At 47.3% G+C, this 15377-nt stretch overlaps 1 protein-coding gene across 2 annotated transcripts; it reads right to left on the bottom strand.

Annotated features, from left to right (window-relative positions):
* On the bottom strand, positions 504–14006 carry ENC1 (ectodermal-neural cortex 1). 2 transcript variants are annotated; one of them, XM_005694551.3, is made up of 3 exons: positions 13660–14006; positions 7117–8929; positions 504–3110 (listed from the first exon to the last, which is right to left on the bottom strand). In XM_005694551.3, exon 2 carries the CDS (start codon positions 8916–8918, stop codon positions 7149–7151), a length of 1770 nt encoding a protein of 589 aa, XP_005694608.2. In that variant the 5' UTR covers positions 8919–8929; positions 13660–14006; the 3' UTR covers positions 504–3110; positions 7117–7148. The 2 variants fall into 2 exon arrangements, with proteins under 2 accessions (XP_005694608.2, XP_017921165.1); XM_018065676.1 differs by lacking the exon at positions 13660–14006 and adding an exon at positions 12769–13213.

The raw sequence follows: 15377 nt of genomic DNA, 5'->3' as shown, positions 1-15377 counted from the left end.
GAGCCGGCTGGGATGGCGGCTTTCAACTGGAAAGAAGCTAAGTGTACCAGAGGGGTTACACTTGTGCTTTTTCATGTCACTTCAAAGAAATAATATGCATACATTTCCACTTACTTTAAATGACTCTAAGGCAGTGTCAGATGAAAACAGGATTTACCTCTAGCCTCTTTTCTCACAAAACATATCCCATGAGGAGTACAAAAACTAAATTCCTTCTATATATTAAGCATGTTGTCTTATCACTACATAGTACATGACTTTATATTCTAAACTATCAGTAAGCCCAACTGAGGTATACTTTGGGTTTGCTTAAACATTCTAAAAGGCCAAAACTTTAAATTACTTAAAAATTAAAGCAAAATTGCTCTAATAAATGGATGTAACCAAATGGTGAAATAGAGGTCACCCAGAAAAATTTGAAATGATCCTCTTTTGAATTCAACTAGAAAAAGCACAATTTTTCAACGCCTAAAATTATATTTAATAATGACCCATACACACAATGAAGAGAAAATCTCTAATAATTTATTTGACCTTCAGTTTCACATTGTGAAAAAAAAAAATAACAGTTTTACAAAACCTCAAAAATGTAGTAGCAAACAAGTACATATGAACACGAACACTTTACTTCTTCAACTTACACAGTTTTGTACGTTAACCACATACTCAAAATAGTCAAGAGAGGGATATTATTCAGCTCTAATCATTCTTATTCAGACAGGTGTCAAGCCCAGAGAAAAGGGGTCTACACAATTATACCAGAAGTGGAAGGCTGCCCTTTGTTATCCGTTTCCAGAGCAACCAGTCCACAGAATAAGAAGAACCTTCTCTGTCTTATGCCAAGGTTTTTGTGTGCGCTGTGCTGTGAATTGTATTTGCTTCAAAGTGTAGGACATTTCACAGGGTGAGAATGGTCAAGTAGTGAGCCCAAATGCCTCTGTCAATTCAAAGAGCAGGAGTCCAGAAAGTTCCCTGCAGGCTGCGGGCCCACCCTGACCACCGCTCCCTCTGGCTCACACACTGCAATTAACAGAGGATTCAAGGATAGACCACAACTTCGAAACAGCTGCAGAAAATTCACCCTGCTCTCAAAAGCCATGTAGCGACACCCACATCTTGCCAGATTGCATCATAAACTACGGAGCTGTAACTGCTACAATATATTGCCAGGGTACAATCAGACATTTGCATTGCTTAGAACACATCTAAGAGCGAGGGGCTGACTGCTAGAAAGTATTGAGACCCTCCCTTTGATTTCAATGGCTCATTTATTTTGGTCCAACTATAGCCCACTTATTCACAGCACGGACAGACATGTATAATTAGTCTAATGAATTCCGGTGGAGAGAAATGTGAGGGATTTATCTGTCTTTAGACAATGCAAACACACAATGTCAAAGGTTATTGGTCTTAAACCCTATTTTCTAAGATACAATGTTATGAGAAACAGCAATGGAAGCAGTGTGAGTTGCAAATGCTGGGCTTCCCCGGACACTTGCGAGGAAGCACCTATGAGTCTACCACTAATACCTATCACGGCACATGTTTAGCAAACAAGCACTGGAACTATCAAAGAATGTATTCACAACCCATTTCCAGCTCTCCAGGGAGGCCTCTCCGCGGGGGCCACTGCTTACAGTTCTTTGGTGTTTGGGGGGCCATGTGTGTCACTTTTGTGCACCAAAGAGTTCTTTGAGAGACTTACCTAAGAGAGAGCACTGAAGTTTACACTGTACCCCTCTGAATATCACCTTGGAGAACTTTTAGCACTTGCTAAATGCTACAGCAGGAAGAGAGAACGACCAGTTTCGGTCAAGCAAATCTGATGAGTGAATTAATTTCTGTCGGTGAGAGTTCTGTTTTTCCCTGTTAACTGGGGTTATGGCCAAGCATTCTCACAGGGTAATAAATAGATAAATAAATAAACTTTGGACAATGCCTTTACCTGCGCCCTATATACAGAACTAGTCCATAGGATTTCCAGGATTTCAGGATATCACACAAAGGGGAAATAAAAACAAAAAAACTGCCGAGTGATTTGGTCCTTTCCAAACTTCAGTAGCTGAGACAGAAGCAAGTAAATCGAACAGGGATGGGAAGGACAGAAAGATGGCTTCCCTTGCCCCAGGAGCCACTGGCATGCCCAGAGCCCACGACACCCCAAAGCTGACTTCAGTTTAAGAAAAAAATGACCTTCATGCTTTCCCTACCTCTAGGATGTAACTTTAAGTTTCTATTTGGTAATCTTTCCCTGTCTTGACATTTACAAAATCTGCCCCCCCAACCCTGCCCAACCCACCCTCCAGTTATACCCCTAATTGAAACGCCCAAGTTTTCACTTTTGTGCAGCAGAGCACATCACAATGGTCACAAAATTGTGCAAAACGTACAACCATTCACACGCGTCCATACAAGTGAAGACAACTGTAAGCACTGTTTCAGCATGCAGGATTCAAACAATAAATAGCTAAATCTACAACACATTTCTTACCAGCCAAGGGAAAGTTTAAAGTCACTTATAAATAGAAAAGAACCTCTAGCAAACGGCTACCAACAATGTCCCCATTGTTCAGAAGCGTTTCTGGGGAGCACAGCCCTAGGAGATTAGCGTGGAGTCCAGCGGCCCTCACTTCTGCAGCCAGCCCAGCCACCTCCCCTCCTGGCCCCACAGTCGGGTTTTCAAATCTCCAACAGCAGCTGGTGTGGAGACTTCAAGCTTGCTCCTCAGAGAGAGGTGACAACCATTTCAAATTTTACACATAAGTGGTGGAACCCATGGAAAATCAAATGCTGAATATGGTACAGCAAGGAAAAAGGGCTGGCTTTTCTCTCCCTTTGAGAAGCTGATTAATGCTGACATTAATCCACAATTACAAGACAAGGACTAGATCACAGGTTTGTTCATTCATATTTAAACCATGTGCTACTTGCACTGAAAATCCCACCCCCTCCCCCACCCCCTTCCTTCATGTCCAGTTAGAAGCATTTACAAGGTGTGGTGGATCGGATGCGAGTCTTGTAGCCACTTCTTTTCCTTTCTCTTGTCTTTCATTCGATCTGGCCTCTCTAAAGTAGAAATCGCATCTTGTCTCATCGAGGGATGGAGTCAGCTAAAATAGAAGAGAAGGAAGATTTTTTTAGTCTCAAATCTAAAAAAAAAAAAAATTAAACTAAGGACAGAGCTGGTCAATATTGCTTCTAAAGGTCTTAATTACACATTTGGTAGGCAATGTGCAAAGACATTTAAAATGCCAGACTTAAAAGAGTACACTTGTGCATTCGTGCAGGCAGACGCTCCAGCAAGAACAATGGTGTCCACAGAAAAGATCCTCACTTCCTGATTAACCATACATACATGCAAATCAAACCTATACACCTAGGTGCTATTACATCTTCTGCTTCTGATATGCGTAATTCCTCTCCATGGTTAAACAGCGCCACTGTAAAGTGATCACCAGAGGATCACAAGAGATTCCTTTGCCAACTCACCCCCACCCTCTTTGGCCCATTTACCATAAAGGATTCCAAATTAAGTTTATTCACCATATAGAAAGCAGACATATTAATCCTCTTATTTAAATGCATCTCTGCTATTCATTACGGCAGAAGTCAGCCTCGCTTCTTTTCACATGACAGCACACCAGGCCTCAGCAGCCAAGGCTGGAGTCTATTCTCCAAGTCCATCAGTCCACACTTAGGAGACTCGGGCTGTGGCACGCAGCGTTCAGCATTATCACCTACAGGACTGACCGCCCGTCAATCATCAATTCAAGGTGCTGTAGGCACAAGCTTGCAGGTTTCATGGGAGCTGGTGGTTTCTCACACCACCCATCCTTCACACTTGGTTAAGTCTAATTTCACATAAAGAGAGTTTGCAGAGGGCTTTTGTCTTTGAAAAGCTCCCCCTATCTGGTCTCGGAGCACATTTCCAGCCCTAGCATAGGAATCTGCAGCCCCAATGCTGAAATTCCAAGTAGAGACAAAGGGAATTCAGGAGCGGCCGCTCATCACTCACAGAGTCCTTCTTTTTCTCCTGTGTTCAGAAGTCTGATTCATTCCATTAGCTGTTTCTTCCATTTCAAAACAGTGATTCAAGCTTTCAAGACATTCCTTAGACTACGGTGTCATCCCCCACCCCCACCTCCTTGGAACCTATACATCAACATGAGGCCAAAAGAATGTATCTTGTAATAATATGAAATTTCAAGATGTTGCATACTCAAACAGAAAAGCAAACAAACAAACAAACAAAACCCAAAACAAAAACACCTCTAGAAAGGGGAGCAGGGAACAAAGCGAACCAAAATCTAAGTGCTGTCAAGCTGGGGCCACAGAGCATCATGGACACGCAGTGAAATCAAAGGCATTTCCTTTCTGTCCCTCCCAGGGCTGACAGAGCAGCAACAAAGAGTTAAAATCACCTTGGTGGATAAGCTTTCAGGCAGAGGGAAACTTTGTGTTAACACTGTATTAATTCAGATAGCACCTACATTTGGAAGGCAAAGCCAGGTCCCGGAAGCGCTTGCAGCTCAAGTCTGATACCTACACAGTACTTCTTTTAAGTCACTCCATCCGGCTTAAGTGTTTTAACATTATCTGGTGTGCAGTAAACTTTAAAAATTTAAACCAACATTCTCCCCGTCGGAAACTGCAAGAGTGGCTTTGATCAGGCCCACACGGTCCTTTAAAAAGGCAAATCCAGCCCCCTCAAATTTGCTTGTCCTGTGCTTGACTCTGGCTAATAGCACCAAGAGTGGAGAGGATATGTTTCGAATATAACCCAACACTTTTTTTGCTCCATTTCCCAGGGGCCGGACATGTGTGATTAAATAGGTTCAAAGACCCAGGAGAGGGTGAATTCAAGTGTTTGCTAACATATTCACTCTGGGCTGAGAAAGAAGGTACCAAAAATGAAGTATAGAGATAACAAGCAGGTAACAGTCATAGAAATCTCATTTTCCCCCAACACATAAAGCTAATTCCACTTCGAGGTAAGGTCTAAATTGAAGGGAGGAAAGAAAACACAGACATGGGCTAGGTATTTTTACCCCTTTCTTTGCTTTTTTTCATTTATCAATTCATCCAAGTCTAAACTGGGACAGATCTCAAGGAAAGCGCAATTCGAATCACTCATTTAACAAAGGGGAAGTCTGAAGTGCAGAGAGGTCCAGACTCCACAGCTGAAGGCTAGAACCAGACACACGTGGTCGCTCTCTTTCTGCCTCCAGTTCCTTATCTTGCTCCAGTGATGCCAAGCCAATTACCACTTGGAAGTATCGCCACTGTCACTGGCAATTTTTAAGGCTCTCCTATGCAAATATAGTCAATTCTGGACTAACACCCAATTTAGCATGCTGTTAATTGATGCTTCTGCCTAGAAGGTTCTTTAAACTTGCTTTAGAGTTGAGTAATGCATTTATATTGCAAATGAAATAACCCCCTTCAGAGCATTTGTTTATTCAGGATTACTGAGATGACAGCAAGGCTGCAAAAACCAGTTTGGTTTGGAACAGTTACCCTATTTGCTCCCCAGAGGACAGTCCTGCACCCCTGACGGTGTCTCAGTACAGGTAAACATTACGTTACTAAGAACTGTACCACCTGTAACAGGTGGGAGGAGATGAAGAAGAAATGAAAGAAACAGAAAGTTTACATGTGAAAGGGAGGTCAGTTTTACTGGTGTTTCTAAACAAGCTGTAAGAGATGAGGAAAGAGAAGACAAATGAAGAGTCCAAACCCCCTCTTTGCTGGATGGTCCCCTTGAAAGGTATGAAACATACTAAACACAGAACCAAACCTTTCCAAGTAATGAGTTCATTATCACAAGCAGCTCCTCCAAAGCAGATTCTTAAACTTCATCCTCTTATTATTAGTAATGAGCCCTCTAGTCACCAAAACAAATCAACCCATTCTATGTGCCCTGTGCTACGCTTACACATGCTTAAGTGACTTCGGGGCCAATCCCGAGAGTGCTTTACAAGCAAGCAAGGCAGCCATTAGCTCCCTGAACCCTGAACTGCGAAGGCCTATTAATTATTTGAACCAAGAGTATGATATACTCTTAAGTACACAAGACAACCATTATGTACTCAGATATATGACACAGAAACACAACTCTTGTTCACCCTGACAATGGGGTCAGCCTGAATGATTAACTCTGAAAAGCTGCAGGGAGGGCGGTTTGGATGGCTCTGTGTCCACGCATCAGACAAGCTCATACAATGCAGGTGCAACTTTTTCCAAGGACAGACCCAGATTTCATGAAAGTTAGTAAAAGCCCTAAAGGGGGCAGTTTGGGGATGGGGGGGCGGCGGGGGGACATTTTAAATAAGCTAATAAATAATTTTGGACAGAATACACTGGAAATAATTTCAGCATTCAATTTTTGAAACCCTACTTCATTCCAAAAAGGGTTTGAGGAAGCTCAGTTTAAATATCAACAATTATCTCCTGGGGTGATACCAGTGTGAAGGGTACTAAATGCCCATTTGGCATGAGCTGAAGTGCTTACGCTTTACAGCCAGACTGCCTGGGCTGAACTCTTGACCAACCTTTCCGCCTGCTGAGCCCTATGACCTCAGGCAACTTACTTAACCCCTCTGTACATCAGGTGTTCTCATCTATAAGGTGCTCCTGTAATAATATCCCACAGGGTTGTTGTGGGGACCAAATGAAAAGATCCATGTGAAACAGAGAGCCCAACAGCCAGCAAAGGGGGAAGGCTCGGAAGACATCAGCTGGCATTATTAACATAGGTCAGGGTTCCCAACCAGGTCATAATTAGAACCACTGAAGAACTTTCTTAAAAATGCTAATGCCTAGGACCCATCCAGACCCAACAAACCCAGCCTCTGGGGTGTGCAGATTTTGGAAAGCTGCTTGGGAGATTCTGAGGCTCAGTAGAGGCTGAGAACCACTTGCTGATGATCTGGGGCGGGGGGCGCGTGTTGCAGCTGTGGTCAACACAAGTGTTTAAGCTTTGGGGTGCAAGTGCTTTTATTGGTATAGATTGTGTGGTACCTCTATAGGATGGGCTATATGGAGCCTGTCTTATTCCACGTACGAGCTGAAACAGCTCTCTCAACTATACAGATACTTACAGCTAAGCTGACTTACCTCACGCTCACCCTCTCCAGGATGCAAGGCATTTAAGAAGGCAGATGTTTCCAGGTGCTGACAAACGCAGTAGGGATCAGTGAGTACGGGACTGTGGTGATGCTGTTCCACGCATCCAATGTTGGGTCATAGCAGTCCAGAGTTTTGCATCGCTGAATGCCAAAGTACCCTCCAACCACGTAGAGTTTGTTTCCGGAGGCCACGGCGTGGCAGCTCATGCGCTTTGCCGTCACGTCTCCCACCTTGGTCCACTGGTAAGTCTCACTGTTGAATTTATATGCAGAGCAGGCGGAGAACTCAGTATCTCCCCCCATAATAAAAATCTGGTTGCCCAGCACAGCTGCCGCCGTGTAACGCCAGGGCTGCGGACAGGTGGCTGGGACCGTCCACCTGTTTTCACACTGATCGTAACACTGAACTTTGGGGAGCTTGTCATGACTGACACTGGTACCCCCAAAAGCAAACAGCTTGAGCTTGGCACTCACCACTGCGGCGTTGCTGACCCCTTCTCGGAGGGGAGCCACCATGGTCCATTTGTTGGTTGTGGGGTCGTAATGTTCCACTTGCTTCAGAGAGACTGAGGGGGAGGCTGGGAGGCAGCCAGTGGCGGCAGTGTGCCCGCCGACCACGTACAGGCAGTGCTTGAGTTCAGCAGAGCCGTGGCCAAACCTGGCCACCAGCATGGGGGCCGCCTTGGACCACTCCTCATGCAGGGTATCATACACCCAGACGTCTTTCGAGACTCCATTCTCAGACCCTCGCCCCCCAGTAATGTATACTTTGCAGCCAATTGCACACGCACTGAATTCTTTTCTCGGGCTTGGGATGTCAGCCTTGGGAATGATCTCTTTGGCCTTCTGGTCGACCAGGTACAGTTTGTCACACATGAAAGTCTGTCCTCCCAAGAGGAAGAGGGCATGGCCGGTTTTCCGGGGCCGGGCACAGAGGCTGGTCACCACACCGTCGTTCTGCAGGATTTTCAGTTTGCACCTGATGGCCTCTTCCACGATCTCCTTGCTCTTCCTCTGCTTGGTGATGAGTTCTTCCATGGCCACATTCTCCATGAGATAGATGGCCGGCAGCAGCGCCAGCCGCACCGTCTGCAACAGCTCTGGGAGGTAGCAGTAGCGCTTCTTCAGGTCGTAGCTGATCCAGTTAATTGCAGACTCGTACACAAGCCTTTCGTCTTCGGTCTCCAGCTCTTCACTGGACAAGAGCTGCACGACCATGTCCTGGGGCAGCTGCAGGAAATCTTCGTTCTTCCTGATGGTCTGAAAGTTGCTGAGACACATCCGCCAGGACAGCTCGTACAGCTTGGTGCACTGGTGCGCGTCGGACAGCAGCAGCATGCCCAGGCAGTTGGTGGGGTGCAGGTTCTTTTCCAGGAACTCGGCACACGCATCCCGGATGTCTTGAAACTCCAGCATGTCACCGGCTTCCAGGAGCGATTCTGCATTTTCTTCATTGATGATGACCCGGGAGGAGTAGGCATAGTCGAGGAGCAGCTCCAAGACTTCCGGGTGGATGGAATTGTCGAAGTTGACTTCACTGTCCTGGCTCTCTTTCAGGCCCCCGCTGAACATGGCTTCGAAGTAGCGGCTGCACGCAGCCAGCACTGCCCGGTGACAGGGGAAGGTCCTGTTGCCCGCATGGAGAAGGACATCAGTGAAGAGGCGCTGCTGGCGCAACAGGTTCAGGTGAGTGAGGACACTGTCTGCGTAGGAGGACTTGTGGAACAGGTAGATGTTGATGGAGCCACTGCTGGCCCTGGACTTGCGGTTCTCGTGCACACTGACAGACATTGTTTCCACTCCTGCAAAAAACCAGACACAACTACTGAACAGAGATGCTCCCAGTGTGCGGAACAGCCGAGCCAAAGCCCCAGTAGAAACCAGAAGACAAAAGACACGAGGGAACAGAACACTGCGCTGTGGGCCCCGCTGCCTACTAATCTGAATAATGGCTGGCCAGGCCCATCCAAAGCCAGAGACAGTTACTGATAACGAAAGGCACTTACACTACTGTTGAGCTATGTAACCTATATGTTGTTTAAAAAAAAGAGTCACTGCTCAAGAGCAGGTTCATCTTGGAAAACCTGATTGCCAACTTTCAGGATGTTGAAGTCCTTGAGAATGTAAGTCAGCAAAAGCCAAGAGGATCAAGGTCTCATTCTCACAGGTCCCTGCCCTGGTCCAGCTGATTCAGGGTTGGTCACTTGCAATGCCAGGCCTCCAGCTCTTGTAACGCCGGGATGGGCACAAGTTTTAATGCCCTATGCAACATAAAGCCATGTGTAAGACAAATACCTACTAATTAATTCCATTAAGAATTCCTTTGGTAATACCCACTGTCTTTACTAAAGTGTAGGTACAGTAAATGGGAAATGTAACACTAAAGCCACAGGTGTAAGCCAGCTTCTGAAGTGACCAAACATTTACTTAACATTACAAATCATTTCTAACCAGACACCTCTACCACTTCAGTCCTAAAAGAGCCCCAATATAAACATGACCATATACTGATCAGCAAGCTATCCTGGAAACACAGAATAGACTCTGGCCCCAATTACCACCCACCTTTTCTGCTCTGGCCAGCTTCCAAAATGGGGATTTGTGCCCAGAAAAGAAAGACTAGTTTGAGTAGCAAACTCAGGAGTTCCAATGTTCTATTCTCCCTGCTTTAAGTTAGTTCTTAGAAAACCAGCTTCAAGAACAAAGCGTGTATCCACTGCTCTCTCTCGATTACACAGGGATCACCAGGGCCACCCCTGGGTACTTGCAAATGCTGGCACCTGCATATAGGGAGATCAGAATGCAGATGTTACTTTATCTAAATCAAAACACACATACACATGTGTGTGTGTGTGTGTGTGTGTGTGTATGTGTGTTGCCAGCCATTGTTAACTTACGGTCACTCTAGAATTTATTTGCCGACTACAGTGCTTTCCTCAGTATCTAAATGGGAATCATAGCAGAACCGAATCGACTCTTTGGCTTTCCTCAGTAATCAAAGTGTAAGCTAAAGATACAGGACATGCCTATCACCTATGTTCAAAAATTGAATTATCTTCTTCCTTTTTAACCCTACTCTTCTGTTAAGTCAAAGGAATAAAGGCTTCAGGAACCCACCTGTCAGAGGATTCGTAGGGAAGCTGTTTATTCCAGGACGGTGAACTGCATTGATACAGTATCTGTTCCAAACAGGGAACAGCTAGTCCTTACCAGCCTTGTTTCCTTCAACCTGACCAGCAGAGGCAAGGCAGGCACAGAGAACAACAGAGGCAGGTGCCTTTGACTCACTGGTCTCATATATTAGGAGTTGCAACTTGTTTTCTTTTATTTTAGGCATGTAACTTTTCATCATGAGTAACCATGATTTACTGGAGAAGAAAATAAACAACAGAGTCCTAGGGCTCTGGTGTTAAGACTTTAGGAAGCACCCATCAGTCTCCACAGTGACCTGAGCTGTGACAAATGGTGAAGAGGCCAGCATCACCCCCACGTCAAGCTAAGCCTCTAAGGTCTAGTCCATGTCACCCAAGGCCCAATGCTCTGAAGAGCAACCGACAGGACCCTATGTAAATGCACCAGGTTCTCCAATGTGTTCAAAACCTGAATTAGCATCCCTGCTGTTCAACTGCTGTAGTCACATGAGCATGAGCACATTCAGTCTTCAGCACTTTGAAGAAGAGTTTTAGCCTAAACCTCAAAAAATGGTATAAATACTCTTATGCCTTATATAGAAACTTGCAAGAATTCCAAATGAGTAGCTATGCTTTCTAATGTTTTTTTTAACGAATGCTTCCAAAGCAATCTCAAAACCTGCCTCCCTTGGATGGACCTAGAGATTATCACACAAAGTAAGTCAGATAAAGACAAACGTCATATGATATTGCGCAAATGGAAAACCTTTTTTAAAAAAGATAGAAATGAACTTATTTACAAAACAGAAATAGACACACACATAGAAAACAAACTTATGGTTACCAAGGGGGAAAGGAGGAATAAATTAGGAGTTTGGGATTAAAATATGCACACTACTATATATACAATAGACAGCCAACAAGGACCTCCTGTATAGTATAGGACCTACCGTACAGCATATATACTCAATGTCCTGCAATAGCCTATAATGGAAAAGAATTCATAAACCTGTGTGTATTCTGAATACTTTGCTGTAAACCTGAAACTAACAACATTGTAAATCAACTGTATTTCAATTAAAAAAAAAAAAAGCTGCCTTCTTTCTGGCTGAGAGTGAATGCAGCTGACAGAAGAATGAGGCTCTTGCACAAGGTACAGAAGCACCAAAGTGCCTGCAGATTGAACTGGAATCACACCCACCAGGCCCAGAAGGCATTTCCCTGAGCAGTGTAAAACAACACTCACAGCCAGGCTTATACTTAACATAACAGTTTAGAAGACTGGGATATAGGATCTGCATCTCTTTACAGCCTGTGTTTATGCTCCTGGATTTCCCAAGTAGGTTCAAAAGCCAGCAGAAGAGCCTAGCCTGTCATCTTGGATGCCACCCAGATGGAGAAGTGTGTCACAGTCAAAATCCAACAATCTTGCAGGAATATTTGATTAAAAGGTACACTTGAAGACCCAAGGGAGACAACTTGTCTTTTGGTTTAAAAGTATGCAAACATGAAAACATCAGCAGAAACCATGTACACAGACTCTAAACACACCTTCAACACAGAATGAATCATCCTTTTGGCATTTTTTAAGCCCCCAGAGAAATAATATTTGCATGCCAAGTAAGTGGCCAAAAAACGCACACATATACTTAACCTGCCTCTACAAAGGCGAAAAGGGCTGCTATTACCAGTGAACTTCAAAAGGAATTCTGGCTACAGTAACTTCAGTTCACTTAATGCTCTTTAACCAGGATCTCAGCCTCCAATACTTAGCAGCGCGTCACATTTCTTTAAGTTTTGAACCTGATCTCCAGGCCATCGAAGGAGAAACTGGGCAGATTTTCTCAGGCAATTTACATTATTGATAACAAAGGAACAACACTGTAAAGAGACTGTTAACAAGAAAAGCATTTTACCATAGAGTCCTCTATAGCGCTTGTAACGCTCTTTAACACATGCCCGTGTGGGCGACACCAGATATACGCCAAGTTCAGTGGTTCATCTCCACCCCGCCTACCGATTCCTATCCTTCGAAACTAACCATGTTAAGGCTAAACAACTTGAATGACAAAAAAACTAATTTTTTAGAAAGCAGTTTTCATTCATTCCCCACAGACATCTGGCCGCAGTGAACATGCCCTTACTAGGGGTGTCTGTGCGTGACTCCGGTGCCGCGTAGGGTGCAAGGGGAACAAACAATCCCGCGCGCTAGGCATAGCCCTTCCCGCGGAGGGGAGTGGGGCGGCGGGGCGCGGGGGGGTGTCGATCGTATCCTGGCTGAGCTCCTCTCTCCCCAGCGGCTCAGAGAAGGCCCCTCGGGCAGTGCCCGGCTCTGCTTGCCAGAGGAGCGCAGCGGCGGCCGGGGTCTCCGCCCGAGAACAGTGCCCCACCGCCACCTAGGTCGGAGCGCCAGGCTCCGCGGTGCGCGCGCGCACACACACACACACACACACGCAGACCCTGACACCCACGGCGCCCGCAACAGGTCCGCGGCGGTGGCGGAGACTTACAGCAGTGGCGGCCGGCCACAGTGCACAACCAGTTAGTTGGGTCTGGCCTCGGTAACCCGGCGGGGAGGCGACGGATCAGGCGTCTCAGCCCCAGGGAGCAACAGCGACTGCCCCGGCGAAAGGAGCGCGCATGGGGCTCCGGCTCGCTGGCTGGTCACCGCGGGCTGATCGCCGCGGTCTCACGATTGCCAGGTCACGGACTCTGTGCCTGCCACCCGCGGAGCAGCTCCCGGAGGGCGCTCGGGAGGGAAGAGGGAGCCAGCGGCCGCAGGCGCCGCGGAAGGAGGCGGGCTGAACGCTCGGGGGAGGGAGCTGGAAAGAGCTGTGCGCGCCGGCGGCCGCCTGGCGTCTCCACTCGGCCTCTGCAGCGCCTCAGCCGCGCCGCCTCCTCTCCGGCTGCCCGAGCAGTCTGCGCCCGGCAGCCCAGCGCCCGGCTATAAGCGGCGAGAAGGGGAGGGGAGGGGAGGGGAGAGGGCGCGTAGGCAAAAAGTGACACCAGGGGAGGGAGGGAGGAAGCGCGTGAAAGCGGCCGGCGGAGGAGGAGGAGGAGGAAGGGGAGGAGAGCGTGTCGGGGGAGTTAATCGAGAGAGGAAGCGGGGGAGGGGGCTGTGGCAAGTAGAGAGAGAGACAAAGAGGATGCGAAATCTCAGCCACGAGCAGCTGCAACCTTCGGGAATCGCGAGTAAAACAAGTTTTCCTGGGTCGCTGTGTCTTGAGCAGAGTCCGGTGCTGAGGGATCCTTCTGGGGTGGTTGGGGACAGCGCGGCCCCCCAGGTGTGTGCTCCGCGTTGCGGGAGCCGACGTGAGGCTCAGCAAAGAGAGACAAGAGGCGAGACGGGTGTTAGTGGTTCGCGCCCTGGGCGCACACAGCCTGCCCGCTGGGCGAGATACCTGGAAAGAGGACAGTGGCGAGGTATGGACACAATTTTGGACACTGTAGGCACTCCGCAGGTTGGGCAAAGCCGGGCTGTATGGCTTCTCTGTAGGGCAGGGGACCGGAAAGACTCGCGCCCCGGGCGCTTCCTGCCCCCACGTCCTCCCGCACCCTCCCCGCGGGTGCGGCACCCGCGGCCGGAATCTGCCCCACGCCGCCCTAGGCAGCAGCAGCCGGGCGCTGTCCGGCGGAGCGCGCACCACGTGCTTTGCAGCCAATCGCTGTGGCCGCTTGATTCAAAACCAACTGCTCCAAGGAGTGGCCACGCCGCCACCTCTCTGTAGTGATAAACGTTTAATCGCCCCCTCAGACCTGGCCCTTTCCTATCTTTTATCGCTAGGTTGTGTTGGGTAGGAGTTCAGCAGAGAAATGGTTCAGCTCATACACGTTTGAAGCGCCGCGTGCCACGAAAAGGAAAAGTGATTAGAAAATCTCGAACGGCAATCACTATTTATGAAACCCATTTTTGATCTTTGTACCAAGGGCTTGTCTTTCCACGGGGAGCTGAAATGCCTGGTTTTCTTTTTATATGAATGAACTGTAGAGATTACCAGTCCAGCCCCCCGCCCTCTTTTTTTGACGGATTGGGAATCTGAGGTCCAGGGAGATCTGAAGTGAATTGTCCAGCTCGAGGGCACACGGCTACTTGCAATGGCCTCGCCCTATAGCTAGAGTGGAGATCCCCATTTCCCAGCTTTCTTTTAAATATTAGAGGCAGAAATGGTTTAACAAGCAGAGGAAGCTCCCCCTGGCGCCCCCCGAATCCAGAGACTAGAAATCAAGGCCCTCTCGGTCCTTTAACCCCACTTTCCTTTAAGCACGGTCCCTCCAGGTATTCGTGCTGAGAAATTTCGCTCCTTGCAAACAAAGGAAGACAGTGCCCTCTGAAGTCCTTTGTTCGCATTAACTCGTCAGCTTCAGCACGAGCCTTTACAGGTCTGCTTCATATTTTAACTTATTATTCAGAGTCGCGGCTCCACACTGCTCCACAAAGCCAGAGAGGCCAGATCGCTTACCGGTCAGACCCACGTGCAGGGGGTCTACCAGCTGCAAGGTAAAGAGACCGGGTACGTTGCCAGCCCACCCCTGGTTCCTAAAGATGTGGATAAAAATCAGCAAAGACCAGAGAGAGAAGGGCCGCAGATATTGGAGATAGGTGCTGAAAAGCCGAGAGAGGTAAACGTGTTGTATTGCACAGATGTCTTTTAAAAACATGTTTTCTTAGCCTGTGGCAAGGTGTGGGGGAAGGTAATCAGTGCAGCCTCTGGAGGCACTTCCTCCTAGCGCTCTATCTTTCTGGACTTCGGGTCAAAAACAAGCAGGTTGGTTCTGAAGACCAAATGTTAATATCTGCCCTGGAAGGTGGGACTGGGTTGGGGGCGGGTGTTCTGTGTAAGAGATTATACACTTTTTCTCATTAAAGAGAAGTATTTCCTTCTTATTTCAGTTACTTACCAAATCTACAGGGACCTGTACCTAGATGACCCTGCCTAGGAATAACACATGTCCTCAGTTCATTTGGTTGGCTGGAGATTTTGCCACAGGAAGCCGCTGAGCTAAGAACAGGCCATCTGTTTCTATTGCGTCTTTACCACTCAGAAAATGCAGTGTCCTTAAACAGGGGGTGGGGGGACAGCAAAGTTTACATGTCTTTGCAAATAGCTTTGCTCAGCAG

This window comes from Capra hircus, chromosome 20 (genome assembly GCF_001704415.2).
Source record: "Capra hircus breed San Clemente chromosome 20, ASM170441v1, whole genome shotgun sequence".
In the NCBI taxonomy this organism is placed as follows: domain Eukaryota; kingdom Metazoa; phylum Chordata; class Mammalia; order Artiodactyla; family Bovidae; genus Capra; species Capra hircus.
This window is presented reverse-complemented; position numbering and strand designations above follow the sequence as displayed.

Excerpts from the sequence above, each read along its gene's own strand:
- ENC1 (XM_005694551.3), bottom strand. The coding sequence starts at position 8,918 with ATGTCTGTCAGTGTGCACGAGAACCGCAAGTCCAGGGCCAGCAGTGGC.